The following is a 16663-nucleotide window of genomic DNA, read 5'->3' on the forward strand; positions in this document are numbered from 1 at the left end:
ATTCTTTTACAACATCATGTCGTGTTCTTAAAACCCCCCAAAACAAGAAATTTACCCTTAAAACCGACTGAGAACCACTGATCTGATTAAGGTGGAATTTTCTTCTCTTCCTCCTAACACACTCTCACGTTCTCTTTTAGGTAAATCTGTTCTGTCACTTTTTGTATTTTGCTTTTCTCACTCTCCTCCCCAGAGTTTGTGCCTTTCTTCTTTTCTCTCTTTCTTTGGGGTGCTGAGGCCAACACAACTGTATTTTTGTACATAAACTCCTGCACTTTAAACACAATACAGTTGTTGATGAAACAAACTTGCTGTCTGTGGGCTGTCTTTTCTCTCCGAGTCCGTGTCCCGTTGCTAACGAGGGCCTCGCTGACTGTTTCCTCAAACATTTGCCTTTTGCTTCTTCTGTCCTTCGCCTCTTTTCTCCCCTCTACATTGTTCTGTTTCATATTTCGCAACCACGCCAGCACTCTTAACAGGTATGGCTAATTATTTTTTCTTTTTCACTCTTGTTGACACTGATGACACTGTCGCTGCATGAGCCCCCTCCCCACTTTGCATGAAACTCTGTGCATGTTTTACCTGCTTTACATCTGCACAATGAGGGCATTGGGGTTTATGATCACTGTAGTCTTGACAACTTGAAGACTTTGGCAGAATATGAAGGGGAATATGGGGAAAAGTTCAGCTATTTGTGAACATTGTTTAAACACCTGCCTCTACGCAGGAAACAAAACATTTGTGCTACAGCAGAAGATACGAGATGGAGGATTTATTATTTCATGCAGCTCCGTCAATACTTTAGTTTGTAGTGAACATAAGTTATGAGCAGTCCAGTAAACAGTTTTTTTTCCTTCTTAAACGTATCTACAATGAAGTGTTTTTGTCATAGACTGTATATAAAAGATGTACATAATTTCCATAATTCTGTCTGAGTCCTATGTAGAGTCTGTGCAGCTGGAGTCACAAAAACAGGCAGGCTCGCAGACGTCTGGCTGTACCTTTGCGATAACTGTCCGATGATGAGGCTGAAAGTGGAACTGCAAACGTGGAAATTACAAAAACCACTTAAGTGGCACCTGTGTTCGGGGTAACATTGTTGCCACTACGTTGGCAATTAAGATTCTCTTGCTGAATTGATCGTTTCTCTTTCATTTGATTTGCGATACAACGACAGAAGAAATAGCTGGATGTGAATAGGAGGGAAGGATGGTACTAAACGGGCCAATCACAGTGCATTTCTAGGGAGAGGCACGTCAGGTTACAGCGTAGGGTTTCGTGGTTGATTTAGACGACTTTGGTGAATCGTTGTAAAGCCTACCAAGTGGCCGGCATGATTGCCAGTATTCAGACCTGTGCTCGGGGATTATGTTGTGATTACTTTACAGTAACTCTGTGTTTTTAGATACGGTGCCAGCTACAATAGAAACAAATAAAATCCTGGCAAACATATTTGTTCCTTACGTTTTTGACTTTTTGTTCCTCATTCACATTGCAATAGTTTCTGAGTCTCCCTCCAGGGATTTACTGAAATCTGCGAGTTATATTGAGGCAATAATTGTTTTTCTCTCACTGATGAATAAAAAAAAAAAAAAAGAAACTCTGGTGGAAAAAGTGGAAGCAAATGCACAGAAGGAATTTACTGTACTGAACAGGCCAATAAATATCATTGCAGCTGCTTTAACACGATGTACAGATGCATTTCTTGGAGGTGCACATCAGGTTACTGACGGCTAGATTTAACACAGACGTTGAGCGATATAGATTGGACCGCAAGGGTCTGTGGGGATGCCACGTTTCTGTTTTTTGTGACCACACAGACTCACCAACGGGGACTTTACAGTGCACCAGCTGCACGTGCGCCCCCCCAGGGAGTGGACTTAAAGTGGTCTTCAAAGAAGGATTCATTACTTCACAGCCGTATCTTAAGGCGGTGCAGATTTAACTCTGAAGCATAAATTCACTGCTTTGTGGAAGTACCTTAAACCGACATTCTTTCTAATGACCAGGAGGGGGCGACCCTTCTGGTTGCAAAAAATACTACTGTACAGAAGTGACCAGTCGCTAGTTTTAAATCTTATTAATTACAAAATGATGTATTTTTGTAAATTATAATCCTTTTGTTTGTTCATCTAGTTTTTGTTTTTGTTTTTTTAAAGGTCAAAATGTCCATCTTTGATATACAGTCTATGGTCTTACACTGTTTCCTAAGAAAATAAAAAAAGTTTTGTTACTCACATCTTTTCTCCCCCGTGTTTTTACAGGAGATGAAACGTACCAGGACATTTTCCAGGATTTCACCCACATGGCCTCCAATGACCCAGACAAGCTGAACCGCTACTAGCAGTACGACTCGCAGCGGCCGTGACGCTGCAGAGCGCCGTCCACCCGCGGTCAGAAGGGCTGTTTTCACAAAAACAAAAGTTGGAATGATGTCCACTTCGCATTCACACTCATTCAGAAACGGCCCATCAAAGCCAGCGACCGTATCTAATGTAGCCAAAGCTTCCTTTCATCAGTTCGTTTTCACCAAGGCGAGTGCTTCGTTCAATTGAAGGGGAGCTTCAACAGTGGATTTTTTTTATTTTTAAACTGTGCATGTTAATAGGATGTATAACAGTAAGTAAATGGTACAGTGTTAACGCCTTTGGAAGGATTCACATAGTCTTAAATCCAATGATAATTACACTCAGACTGAATGTAAAGATGCCGTCAAGGCTGTCGCTTACTTTGACTGAGTTAAATGTTTGCTGTCACACTTTGTGACGGTGAAGGACACTTATTGTTTTTTTTTTAATAAAGTTAAAGTTGTGGTGCATCAGAGCTGCACAGAGAAGTAAGCCCACGGCAGACTTTTAAAGGCTCTGTTTCATGCTTTTTGTTAACTGCTTCTGCTTTTCATTGGGACTCTTTTAATGAGCTGCAGCATTTTTTGTAATGTAAGTTTTTCTTTAGAGAATCATCAGTAAGTGTATAAGTGTCCGTATGCTTTTATGTTAAATCACCACAGACGTCTACCAGTTTGGATGGTGGCTTTGAAGTGTACAGTGATCTCTGACAGCAGCAAACCCAGAATGAATTCACATGTAAGGTTAAATAGTTGATTTGACTTGATTTTTAAATGCTTTTCTTTTTTAGAAATGTAATTTCTCACAAGTACCTGCAGTGGTTTGAAAAACCATCGGTCATTATTGGGATGATTTCACTGTGTAGATACAGGCAACGCTTTATTTTATGGGTCAATAATTTTCCAGGTGTTTGTCGGTGTGACAGTGTAACGCTGTTTTTATCATAATGGCATTTTCCCAGAGTAGATCCATGAAAAACTAAAAGAAAACAGTTAATGCTGGTCAATCCTGCCATAGTCGAGTGGCTCGACATTCACAGCAGCTCGTCAGAAAAACAAAACATCCTCCTGCTGTTGTAAACCAGTCGGCTATCGATCGTTATACAAGCCCTTTAATAAGACGACAGCAGCGCGCGGTAAAATGTGTTTTATAGCTTAGCAGTTGTCTGTAACGTATCTAATGCTGCAGTCACACAAAATACAGTGGCTGTACCAAAAACGTTGCTGCGACTGTGCAATAAACTTGTTGCCTTTGAAATAGGTGTAGCTTTGAGGACGGGAAGAAGATGCTGGAGTCAGTCTGATATCAGTTTGTGATTGAATGAGGTCACGTTGGCAGTTGCATGAAATCGCTTAAATTTGAAGCAGTAATTCTTCCATAAATAACGATGTAGTTGCTGCAGGACGGCAATTTAACTGCAAAATGACGCAGGTGCTCATCAGCCTTGCTTTGATGTAGGAATATAACCACGGTACAACCGGTTTAGACCAGGTGAGTCAAGTTTCCTATTGTAAAGATGTGCATCACAGATGAGTCGCCCTCACCGCTGCAGACTGACTGTATCAACAGTTATCTGCAAACTCTCAGCAATCTGTCTGAGAGCGAATGCAGTCAGTCCGTGTCCCGGCTTTCTTTGGAGACACGCTCCCTCCCACGTGGTCACCTAAAGGTTGAGGGTATTGCACGCTTGGTCTTTGACACCAAAAAATTCAGTGCAATCAACGCACAACTGTTGGCTTTGTTTTTTCCTCTGTGCAAGGTTGCTGTTCGGTTTGGTCGTTACTGAAAAATGTGAGTTCTCTGACCGGCTGATGAGTCGCTGTTGGCGGTCGCAAAGGCATCAGATAGCTCCTTGCAGTTGCTTTGGTTGCTAGTAGATTGCAGTTGTCGCCTATAGTTTGCATGGGCGGTGTACAGTCATCCGCAAACACCGCTGAGTTTTAGTGAAGCTCGAAAAAGTGCGACACAAACTAGATATGGAAGTTGTGCCTTACCACTGACTTATCATCGTTTCATTATTTTGGTCAGACTTTTTTCAAGATTTACTACCACTTCAAAAGTACTTAGCATCTGCTGTGCAGACTTCCACAACTGTGGCAATCCGCTAGCAACCAAAGCAACTTTATATAATACGCATTTGTGGTCAATTTCAACTCACAACTGCCAGAAACCGCTCGGCAACTCATTGGGAAGTACACATTTGCCCCTGACAGCGTAACTAAAAAGCAGCAGAAAACTAAAAATTCTGAAAATGAGCATCTTCTTATTTCATGGATGAATCTATAAGCAATATCAGTGCTTTTCTGTCCAATTAATCTGCTGTGTGCGTGTTCAGACCAGCTGAATTCAGCACTGTGCTGTTTCCTGCCTCTAACTATACAGAAGACGAGATTAAATATAGATCCACTGAACGGCTGTCGCTGAAGCACAGAGGCCGAGGTTTACTCAGACATGTAAATGGTGCACACAGTCTCTCATAGCTAATTAGGAGCAAACTACACCGACCCTTCAATGAAATTTGTTAGCAGGTTTTTGGGAATGTTTTGAAAATGACAGACCTGTAAACTCAGAGCGATGCAGAGTAACCGGATGTGTTAGTGAGTAATGCACCTGCTGTGAGACATTTGTTGTTTCCGTCCTCTCGTGTGTTGAGCTGAGACATTAACCCGATGGATCCAGTTTAGACGCCTCCGGGTGAGTTCAGTGAAATCTTCAAATTCGACTTCTGCAACTTCACTGATGGAAGTTTTGTACTGTGAGTTTCTGTGTTCCTCGCTTCTCCTGCACTTCACTTTGAAAGTTACACGACATACAGTCAGATGTTAATCGCAGAGGAAACCTGGGGCTGATGAAACTTGGGATACAATTCTTGTACATTTTGTACAGATGCTTTTGAATTCTCCAGAGGACTGAAGTATAAAGTTAAAGGTACTTGAATCATTAAATAAGCTTTTGTATATGCTGTTCTTTGTATCGTTCAATAATTTTAGCCCCCTTTTTTAAATTGCCTGTCTGTACACCAATATACATGTACTGTACGTTATACCTGTAATATGGAAGGATTTCAATACATACAGACTTGAGGATTCAGCTCAGTGTTGGTTCTTTTACTTTGAGTTCTTCATTTGACTTCATTAAAATCATCAAACAGCCGTTTGACACTGTTAACAGGTTATTGTACGACAGAGAGGTTTTCTTAACTCACAGCCTGCTCATGAAGAAAGAAAAAACTTTCCTTTTAAAATCAAACTAGACAACAATCCTAAATTCCACTCACGGTTGTTGGTGACGGGGGGGGGGCTGGTCCAAGTGTGTCAGAAACTGCTGATCTGCTGGGATTTTTCTGCACAACCATCTCTGGGGTTTTACAGGGGACGGTCTGAAAAAGTATCCAGTCAGTGGTAGTAGATGGCTCTAGAAAGGCAACAGCAATCTCAATAGCCACTTCTTACATTTAAGATATGCAGAAGAGCATCTCTGAACGCAATATGGTTAAACTGTGAAGCCGATGGGCTTAAGCAGCAGAAGACCACACCAGATGCCGCTCCTGTCGGCTAACAAGAGGAGAGTGAGGCTACCATTTACACAATATTCATATGGTAGGGTCATGAAAAGCACTGATCCATCCTACTCGTGTCGTCAGTTCAGGCCCCTGCTCGTGGTGTTAGTACTGTGGGGTATTTTTTTTTTTTTTAATTCAATTCAATTTTATTTATATAGCGCCAAATCACAACAAAAGTCGCCTCAAGGCGCTTCATAGATACAGAGAAAAACCCAACAATCATATGACCCCTATGAGCAAGCACTTTGGCGACAGTGGGAAGGAAAAACTCCCTTTTAACAGGAAGAAACCTCCGGCAGAACCAGGCTTAGGGAGGGGCGGGGCCAACTGCTGCAACCGGTTGGGGTGAGAGAAGGAAGACAGGATAAAGACATGCTGTGGAAGAGAGACAGAGGTTAATAACAGATATGATTCAATGCAGAGAGGTCTGTTAACACATAGTGAGTGAGAAAGGTGACTGGAAAGGAAACACTCAATGCATCATGGGAATCCCCGGCAGCCTATGTCTATTGCAGCATAACTAAGGGAGGATTCAGGGTCACCTGATCCAGCCCTAACTATATGCTTTAGCAAAAAGGAAAGTTTGAAGCCTAATCTTGAAAGTAGAGATAGTGTCTGTCTCCCGAATCCAAACTGGAAGCTGGTTCCACAGAAGAGGGGCCTGAAAACTGAAGGCTCTGCCTCCCATTCTACTTTTAAATACTCTAGGAACAACAAGTAGTTTTAGCACACTGGGCTTCTGAGTACCAGCTGAGAATCGTTTAAATCCTACATCCTTCCTCAGTGTTGTTGCTAAACACGTCCAGCTGTTAAGACCGCGTGTCCCATGGCTCCTTCTGGCTGGATAACACACCACCCCATAACATTACGGTGATTTCAAATGAACCGGAGATTCTCCTTTACAGCAACTGTGTGAAGCTATCATGTCAACATCGATCAAAACCTGAGAGGGATGTTTCCAGCACCTTGTCAAATCTCTGCCATGACGAATTGCAGCAGCTCAGAAACAGAAGCAGGTCCAAACCAGTACTAGTAAGGGACCTATAAAGTGATTGAAGATGTCCTTAAAAAGTTTAAACAGACAAATGTAATAAATAACAACAATACTTCAAGCCCAAAGGACTTTTCTTCTTTCTCAGGGACTCTTAAAGAGCACGACAGAGACGCTCCTCTCGGCTGTTGTACGCTCGTTATCGTGACGCTGTCTTTGCTTTGGCCTATTATACTTTGCTTCCTGTAAAGAGGATAATCTGTGATTTGAGACAGCTTGATTACAAGATAATGAAGGGGGTCTAAAACTGATTTTGGAGAGCTGAGGCCCTGAGGCTTTGACTCGTTTGTCTTCTGATGTATAATTTCAGCTTATTTGCAGCTGCTTTGTACTTCACGCTGAATGCGGGTGCCAGTCAATGACAAAAATAATCACACATGCTAATTTTCTGATTTTCAAATGCTGGATTTCGCTTATTTATTTATTTTTTTTTACAAAAAACAAGTGTCAAAGAAACAAGAATTTCAAAAGACGACGAATATGTTGAAAACGGCAAAAATCCTAAAATAATTTTCTCTGTTTATGACACAGCTTGTTAATAAACATCTGTCGATGTTCCTTTGATGGTAAGAGACGCAGCTATCGTGATTTCTCTTCTCTCTTCAGTCTCTTAACTGAAAAACCGAGTTGATTTGGTTTTCCCTGGAAAATCAAAATAAAGGGTCTAATCTGTCTGTCCAGCAGAGGGAGGGCTGCTCTGGGTGTTTACTCAGAGGTTAAACACTTGACCTGAAAAAGCAGCTCAGATGGTCTTTGTGCAGGTCTGAGTTTCTTAGTTTATTAACTTTATTAATTTGCACCAGATTTGAAGGCTTTAATCCTCACACGAGTCTGTGTGTTTGGTTACTTTATCACCTAAATTCAGAGCGCATAAAGACTTCATGCTGTCAGTTGCCTTTTCAGTGAAGTCATAAATCCATCCGGTTGCCAATCTCAACACAAGTCCATTACCATGCGTCTCGGTCCACCTTTAATAATTACAGCACGTTTATTTCTGCAGCTACTTTAAATGAAAGGCGTGCAGGCCAGTCATGCCCAACACTTCAGATGATTTATAGGCGTACCCATGTGTGTGTGTGTGAGAGAGAGATAGGGGAACCTATGTGTTTAGTCTGCTGCAAACTAATGTTCCTGCTTCTTCAGTAATGTCTCCACCACCATCATTTAACTCCACTGTACCAGACACTCTTCGGTTAAACATCTCTGAGGAACAAAGTGCACGAGTCCCTTTCAATATTGCCGCTGACCCAGGTTCACCTCGCTTCAGCTGTCCTGCCTCTTCTAAAGCATCAGCCTGCTGTGCAGAGAAACTCCTACACCTTTTATAACGCAGGGTGAAACGGTGGTGAATGATAGAAATATGCTGTTCGGCTGTCGCTGCGGAGTAGGAGGAGACTGCAGCAGGCTTTATTTGTGAATCATATTCCCAAAGTGGGCATTGTGAACTTTGCTGTTAATTTTCAGAAAGGAGTAGAAGCCTCAGAAAACTCTTATTCCTACCTGGAAGTCATGCTAGACTAGGTGGATGTGGATAGTGGCTGTAACTCTGTGCTACAGGTGACATTTCTGTTGTTTCCAAGCTGTAATTTTTTTTTTTTATGCAGCTTCTTCAGGATTAAAATCTACCACTGCACAGCTATAGCACAGGTGCACTCAGTAAAGACAAGTATTTACAGTAAAGATTCAGTAGGGTGCATTAACATGATGGCATCACACAGTGGCTGCAGATTTCTTGGCTCCACATCCATGATGTGAATCTCCTGTTCTGCCACATTTTAAAGGGGCTCTACTGGTCTGAGATCTGGTGACTGTGGAGGCCATTTGAGTACAAACTCACTGTGTTGTTCAAGAAAGCAGTTTGTGATTAATGAGATTGGTGACATGGCACGTTATCCTGCTGGAAGCAGCCATCAATAGATTTGATTCAATTGCAATTGATTCAACTGATATAAAGCCAAATCACAACAACAGTCATCTCAAAGCGCTTTATATTGTAAAGTAGAGACCCTACAATAATACAGAGAAAACCCAACAATCAGACGAGCCCCTGGGAGAAAGCTCTTGGTGGCAGGGGAAAGGAAAAACTCCCTTTTAACAGGAAGAAACCTCTGGAAGAACCAGGCTCAGGGAGGGGCGGGGCCATCTGCTGTGACCGGTTTGGGATGAGGGCGGGAAGTTGGGACATAAAGGGATTGAGATGGTCAGCTTGTAGCCTGGTACCCCATAATCACTGACCAGACCCTTTTGCATCTCACCTCTTATTAGCACCCCTCCCACTCATCTCTTGTATAGACAACATTCTTTTAGGTGGCTCTGAATTGGTTTACCTACCCACACCCACTCTCTGTCTCTGTAAACCCACAATGTCCTGGTATAAACACACCACCACAGCAAACTAAAGGAAAATAGGACTTATTTGAGTCAGCTCAAAGCAGTCCGGCCACCCTCCTTTGGCCTCTGGCGCCAGCGATGCATTTTCACCCAGAGAACTGCTGCTTGGTTAGATGATAAACCCCAGAGATGGTAGTGTGGGAAAATCCCAGTTGATAGCTTCCTGTATATTTATAAATCCCTGCTGCATGTCATTAAACTCTATCCTCTCTCTCATACTGTGGGTTTTGTCTCTATCTTATCTTTTTTCACCCTCTTCTCTTTCCCTTCAACCCCCAGCGGCTGCTCCTCCGCGAGCCTGGTTGTGCTGGAGGTTTTTTCCTCTGGAAAGGGAGTTTTTCTTTCCAGCTGAGAGTGCTCATAGGGCAGTGGTTCCCAAACTTTTTTTGCTGGGCCCCCCTTTGTTTTACAAGAAAAATATCCCCCCCGCGCATGCACACGCACAAAAACATCCTCCAACCACACACGCCCATATTTTGCTCCATTGCGTTTTTTCCACACCTCAAACATTTAGTAAACAATTAAGCAAATACAAGTAATCTGCGATAAATTACAGGTAGTAAGAAAATAAACTACTAACTCTTTTACGCTGCGTCCGCACCTACACGGGTGATTTTGAAAACGCAGCTGTTTCGTTCACACGTAAACAGCGTTTCGAATCACCGAAAACGGAGATTTTTAAAAACCCCTTTTTTGGGTTTATGTGTGGACGAGGAATACAGAGTTCGTCATGCAACGTCAAAGGTATGTGCCCTTTTTCACGTCACGCTGTGCGCCACGTTATTGTTTACATGAGATGAATTGCAGAATGGCAGATAGTCAGATTAACAGTATTTTGTCTCTGTCTGCAGTGTTTACATGCTTACACACACACATGCAGTTACTGTCCCTTCATTTAGAAAGGCAGAGGCGTCACGTGTGATTATTTTACGTGTAGTTGTTTTGTTCCTGTGTAATAATATTCAACATTGCTGTCAATAAATTTTTCAAAAATATCTCTCTGTCCAAAATGGGTTTAAAAACATAAACAGCTGTGGGATCCTGTTTGTCCGTGATTTGAACCGAGGGAACAAATCCTGGCAGGATCAGCCTGATATTATCCCGCTGTAACTTTACTCTATAAAGCGCTAACATCTCCAAAATGTCAGGAGTAGAAAATCAAGAATGTGGGATACTGTTTGTCCGTGATTTAAACAGCCCAGCGCTGCTCCCTACACAGGGAAAACCAATCCTGCAGGGAGACCTACCTCAGCACTTGTGAAGGTGAAGCCAAAGGGAAGATTTGCTTCACCAGATTTTCTAGTCTTTGGCTTAGAATGAAGTTGGTTTGGAAACATATTCAGCGATGCTTCATCTCCTGCTTTGCATTTGTGTGGGAGCCCCGTGCTGGCTACTCCTTTTCCTTTTCTCCTTTTCATGCCCCCCCCTTCAATGGCTCTGCGCCCCCCACTTTGGGAAGGTCTGTCATAGGGGATCATAGGGCCTTACCTCTAATATACTAGCTCACAGCTATGTGGATGGAGATTTTAGCATTGTGTGTTTTCCCATTAAGCCGTCAAGAGATGCTTAATCCATCTACTTGTTGCAGTTAACAAACATGACTTGATTTTAAAGGTCACCTAATGCCTGCCTATGTGCAAGGCTCACTGATCTGCAAACGTGCCACTGAGCCTTTTCCAGGAAGTCTGCGGTCTGCTCGCCTGTGGGGAAATGAAGAGCCGCCGCTGGAGACGTTACCCTCTATTAAAAACACCATGTGAACAAACGCTAAGAAGGCCAAGAGCCATCAACGCTGCCAGGGACTGAACCTGTGAAGATATTCATGTTAACAAGTCACCAGGACCAGTGGTGACTGAAGACTTGTTTTGTTGAAACAAGTGGAAAACGCCTGTAGAGTGAGTCATTCAGTTCCAATGCAAAAAATCCCCCAAAGTGTTGAATTAAGCAATAGGCTGTGATTGCTTCTCTTCTATCTGACACTTTAATGAAAATAACAACTGACTATTGAGGCTGCTTCTTTGAGCTGTTTTTCCTTTCCATCACATCACTTTTGAGCTTTTGCTGTGGAACAAGAGGACGATGAACAGGAAAGAAGCAGCAGCATCATCAGGGTGCTCAAATATCTGATCGCTCAGTCACATGGTAGCAACACGGTGCATTTAGGCATGGTTAAGATGAGCTCCTGAAGTTTAAACTGAGCATCCGAATGGGAAAGGCTTGCTCGTCTGATGGGATTTTTACACACAACCATCTCCAGGGTTTACAGAGCACAGTCTGAAAAAGAGAAAACATCCTGTTCTCTGAGTGAGAATGCCTTGTTGATACCAGAGGTCTGAGGAGAATGACCAGATTGCTTCAAGCTGACAGGAAGGCAACTGTAACGTATCCACTCAAATCAGCTGAGATCTGCAGAAGAGCATCTCCAAATGCACAGAAATGGTCTACAGCAGCAGAAGACCACGCCTGGTGGTACTCCTGTTAGCTAAGGATGGGAATCTGTGGCTAAAATTTACACAGACTAACTAAAGTAGAATGTTAGAAGATTTCTGCTGTGATATTTAGATGGTAGTTTCAGAACGTGGTGCAAACAACTTTAAAGTACAGTATGGATCTATCTTGCCTTGTATCAAAGGCTTCTGGTGCATGATCTGAAATCTGCAGCGACTGTGTGATGCTATGGAGCAAAATCTCTGAGAAATGTCTGCAGCACCTTGTTGAATCTATGCTACAAATACACAGCATCAAGGTGTACCTGATAAAGTATCCAATGTGCAACAGACAGATCTGTGAGTGTGGACACTGGGATCAAGTCTTCAGATGTTTAATGTCTTGTTGCGCTCTTAAATTATAACAATTTCTTTGTGTGCATTGTTTCCACTGGGACGTCCCAGTGGAAACAATGCACACAAAGAAATTGTTCTACTTAAGTTTTTCTAGTGACTTGATTTCAGTCTGCGGTGACTGTTGCAACACTTCGGCTCCACCTCTGGTTTATAAAATCTCTGGGAAACAGACCAGAAAAATAAGAAGCATGAGGCTGGAAAAGTCACGTAGATCGCATTTATTCTTTTGTGTTTCTGAACAGTGAAGCTGCCTGGAAGGATAAAATGTTTGAGAGATGCATCTTGGCAGCCTCTGAGAAAAGAAAGCTTCTCAAACTGAAGTAGGATGAAGGAAAGCCATCGTTCCGCCAGAAATACTTCAGTGCTGCACAGAACAATTATGGTCTCCAAATCCTCAGGCATGAGCACTAAATGTTTACTCCACCCGTGCTCACACTGAACAGACGGGGGGTTCAGGTTTCATATTTTGGAGCGGCCTTGTGCTGAGAATCCAAACAGTCCTGCCTGTATTCCCTAAATGCTGATGATGAATGGGCAGATGGCATGAATAGGCTCAGTGTTATAAGCACATGGTCATACCGCGAAATCCTCCACCGCTTCTGAATGACCAAAGGGGGGCAGGGGGTGGATGGGTGAGGAGGAGGTGGTGGTGTCTGAGGTGTGTGCAGTGATGTGCTGTACCATGCACCACCCTCACCGGCCTGCAGGTCTGCGCTCCACTCTCCAGAGCTTGTGCTTGTTTAGGTTATGTCTCCACAGCCTGCGTTCCCAGAGTGAGCTGACCCGGCTGCCTCCGCTCGATTTTTTTCCTTCCTATTATGTTCAGTTCAGTTTTCTTTTTTATCCTGAGTGAAGCTTCCCCAGAGACGGCACAGTGAGCAGTCGGGCTTTCCAGCAGCTGGGGAATACGAGCCGCCTGCTGCTGCTAGCGCAGCACCACCATCACCGTCAGGTCTGGTATCCAGCTGTTCTGACACCCAGAGGACAGCTGCAGGGAACTCAGGGGTGCAAGGGTGCTCAGCCTGTGAGTGTTTAGGCAGTGGGAGGAAAGAGGCCAGATACTCATTGAATTCCCAAAAGCAGCTGGGAGCAAAGTAACCAAGCTCTTCCCAGTAAACAGGTACTGGTGCGGATATTTAAACAAGATTCACTGCAAGAAAAATCCAAAATCAGGACCTTAATGAATCCATGCTTCTTGTACTGTCTTTGCAGTAAATCCCGAGCCATTGGAGAGCAACATCACAGTACATTTATTGTTTAATCCATTAGATTAAAGACCAATCCATGAAAAAGGGTCGAGGCCTGTTGATTCTGTAAACATATAAACACACACACTGTGATGTGTCTGCTTCCCTGATATCAGAGTATTTGTTGGGAGGAAAGCCCGTGTTACGAGTGGGGGTAACCCCACCTCAGCAGATCAGGATCCAGAGCTTCATGCAGTTCTCATCAGCTGTGGAAAGTGTGCTCGGAGAGGGTGATTAATCAGTGAAGTGTTGCTCAGGGATGAAATGCAGAGCCGAGACTTGCTACTTGTCCTGCCCAGCTGTTGCTGACGGTTTCCAGCCATGTTGGAGAGCATTGTATAACTCTTGAAACTGTTTTGACATGAGTCACCTATTGGGGTCCAGCAGGGCCAAACGAGTATCAACACGGTAAACTTTAGTGGATCGGGCATGGCACGTGACAACGAGACCCAGAACTTGCTGTACCCACACGGGTAGCCTGTGCAGCAACCTGTTAATTTGCTCAGTCGGTCTTTCTGCGCTGAGTCGTGGTTCATGCCAACTGCACTTCTTACACAAGATTTCTTGTAAACTCCAGCACTCTAGCACTTAGGTGAGCTCTTATCAAGCACGGCCTGTTTCTGTAGCTGACACTGAAAAATGATGCAATTTTGTGAAATTGCTCAACTGCACATATGGTGCTATGAAAGCCTTTCATAATTTCTTAGTTTTTTTGCATATTTGTCACACATCCATGCTTCACATTATCAAACAGGGTTTAATATTACACAAAGATAATCTGATTAAATACAAATGTACTGAGTAAAAATGATGATGTCAGTTATTAGTCAGTTACTCACTACAGCCTGTACATACTTATAGTTATAGAATATTCACAACATACTTCATACTGTGTACATTATAACATACCATAATAGACCCATTTCTGTAATATACTCACATATCTATATTATTGCTAATATATATTGTAATATATCTATATCACTAAAGCACTTCTGGATGGATGCAAACTGCATTTCGTTGCCCTGTGCATGTGCAATGACAATAAAGTTGAATTCTATTCTATTCTATTCTATTCTATTAAAGAGGAATGAACCATTCGGAGGTGGACTTGCTGGTGTGTTGTGGATCACAATCCTGCTGCAGTGTGCTTGAGTTTCAGGGCTCAAACAGACTATCAGGATTTTCTGTCAGAGAGCAAAATTCATGGTTACATCAGTTATGGCACGTCGTCCTAAAGCAGCAAAGCAGCACGAGACCATCACACTACTACATCCATGGGCCTTTTCTGAAATGCTGTGTTAGTTTTATGCTGGGACTTTATGATGAGACTCAGACCTTCCAAAACACCAACTTTTGTCTCATCAGTCCACAGAATATTTCCCCCAAAGTCTTGGGAGATCATCGAGGTATTTTTGTGGCAAATATGAGACAAACCTTTGTCCTTTTTTTTTGGTCAGCAGTGGTTTTCTCCTTGGATTTCTCCCACGGACGCCATTTTTGCCCATTTTCTCTTTTGTAGTTGAATAATGAACTCTGACCTTAACAGAGGAGGGGTGAAACAAAGTACAAATACTTTGTTACCGGTGAACATCCAGGGAGTGGACATTGAGATATTGGACTCTTATAGGTACCTGGGTGTTCACCTGAATAATAAACTGGACTGTAGCCACAACACTGATGCTCTTTACAGGAAGGGTCAGAGCAGACTCCACCTGCTGAGGCGACTGAGCGTTTCTAAAGACTTTCTATGACTCTATGGTGGCATCTGTCATTTTTTACAGTGTTGTATGTTGGAGCAGCAGTTTATCGGCAGCTGAGAGGAAGAGGTTGGATAAACTCATCAGGAAGACCAGCTCTGTTCTGGGATGCACCCTGGACCCAGTGCAGGTGGTGGGAGACAGAAGGACTCTGGCCAAAACAACTCCTCTGATGGACAGAGTCTCCCACCACATGCATGTAAATGTTGCTGAACTGCAGAGCTCCTTCGGTGCCAGACTGCTGCATCCTCGATGCATGAAGGAGCGTTTCTGCAGGTCCTTCCTCCCTGCAGCTGTCAGACTGTACAATCAGAACTGCTCCCACAAACATAGATGTTTACATCAGCGCTGCAACTTGCACTAATCAACCGAACAACTACTACTATTATAACTTGCACATTACTTTTCTCAGTTTATATATGCTAACTTATTGGAAGTTACACGTTTACTTTTTAATGCACAGGTACAATACACAATCTGTACTTTTCTGATTATTCTAAATAGTCTTAACTATTTAAACAATTTTCAGTGTCCTGCTCTGTTTGCACACTACACCCTGGGTTTACCACTTATCTGTACTTTCATTTTAATAACTGTACAGTAGTCTGATTTGGTAACTAATGTCCATGATGTAAAAATTGTGTGTGTTTCTGTCCTGTGTCCTGTTCTGTTTGTATATATGTTTGTATATATATATGTGTGTTTTTTGCTGCTGTTAGAACCAAATTTCCCCTTGATTATCCCTATAATAATCCCTATAGATCATTAGATTATTCTATTCTATTCTATTCTATTTGTTACTGTACTTAAGTACAATTTTCAGGTATCTGTACTTTACTTGAGTATTTATTTTTGTGACTCACTACATTTTTAAATAAATATCTGAACTTCGTGTACATGTAAGTCCTATTTTTAAAAGTCAGATATTTGTCGGTTGTCGTTTGCCCCGCTTTGTTACCTCAACTGCAACTCCCTTTACCTGGGCCTCCAATCTGCCCTTCATAAACTACAACAGCGGCACGCCTTTTAACTGGTACTAGAAGGTTTGATTCCATTACCCCGATACTTGCTGACTGGCTGCCCATCAAATATCGGATTGATTTTAAGATTTTATTGCTTACATTCAAAATCGTAAATAATGTTGCGCCGTGCTATTTAACTGAACTTCTCAGCCTGTAACTTCCAGGAGAGCATTTCGACCATCGAGTCAAATGCTCTTGGTGTAACCTCGGTCCCGGCTGAAAACCGGAGGTGATCGTGCCTTTGCCATTGCTGCACCGAACCTCTGGAACAGTCTCCCAGCTCATATTCGCTCATCAGGATTGATTCAGTCTTTTAAAACTTGATTGAAAACATATTTAATTGATCTTGCATTTTAGATTAGTTAGTGATTTATCGCATGTACACGTTGTACTTTTATTGCATTTGTATGTAATTTTAAAGCTACTGGGTTTGTTGATA

The 16663-nt window shown here is 42.6% G+C and overlaps 1 protein-coding gene across 1 annotated transcript in view; it reads left to right on the forward strand.

Moving 5' to 3' along the window:
• The window catches only part of LOC146692958 (arf-GAP with coiled-coil, ANK repeat and PH domain-containing protein 2-like), a 49661-nt gene extending 44160 nt beyond the window's left edge, over nt 1-5501 (forward strand). The window contains exon 24 of the mRNA XM_085433249.1: nt 2265-5501. Within this exon, the coding sequence (XP_085289375.1) occupies nt 2265-2344 (80 nt within the window). The 3' untranslated portion in view covers nt 2345-5501. The remainder of the gene's footprint in view (nt 1-2264) is intronic.
• The last annotated feature ends 11162 nt before the right edge of the window (nt 5502-16663 follow it).

The sequence above is a fragment of the Copadichromis virginalis genome, linkage group LG15, assembly GCF_057382275.1.
Source record: "Copadichromis virginalis isolate Kocher_CV1m ecotype Utaka linkage group LG15, C_Virginalis_male_GT1.1, whole genome shotgun sequence".
Taxonomy (NCBI): Eukaryota; Metazoa; Chordata; class Actinopteri; order Cichliformes; family Cichlidae; genus Copadichromis; species Copadichromis virginalis.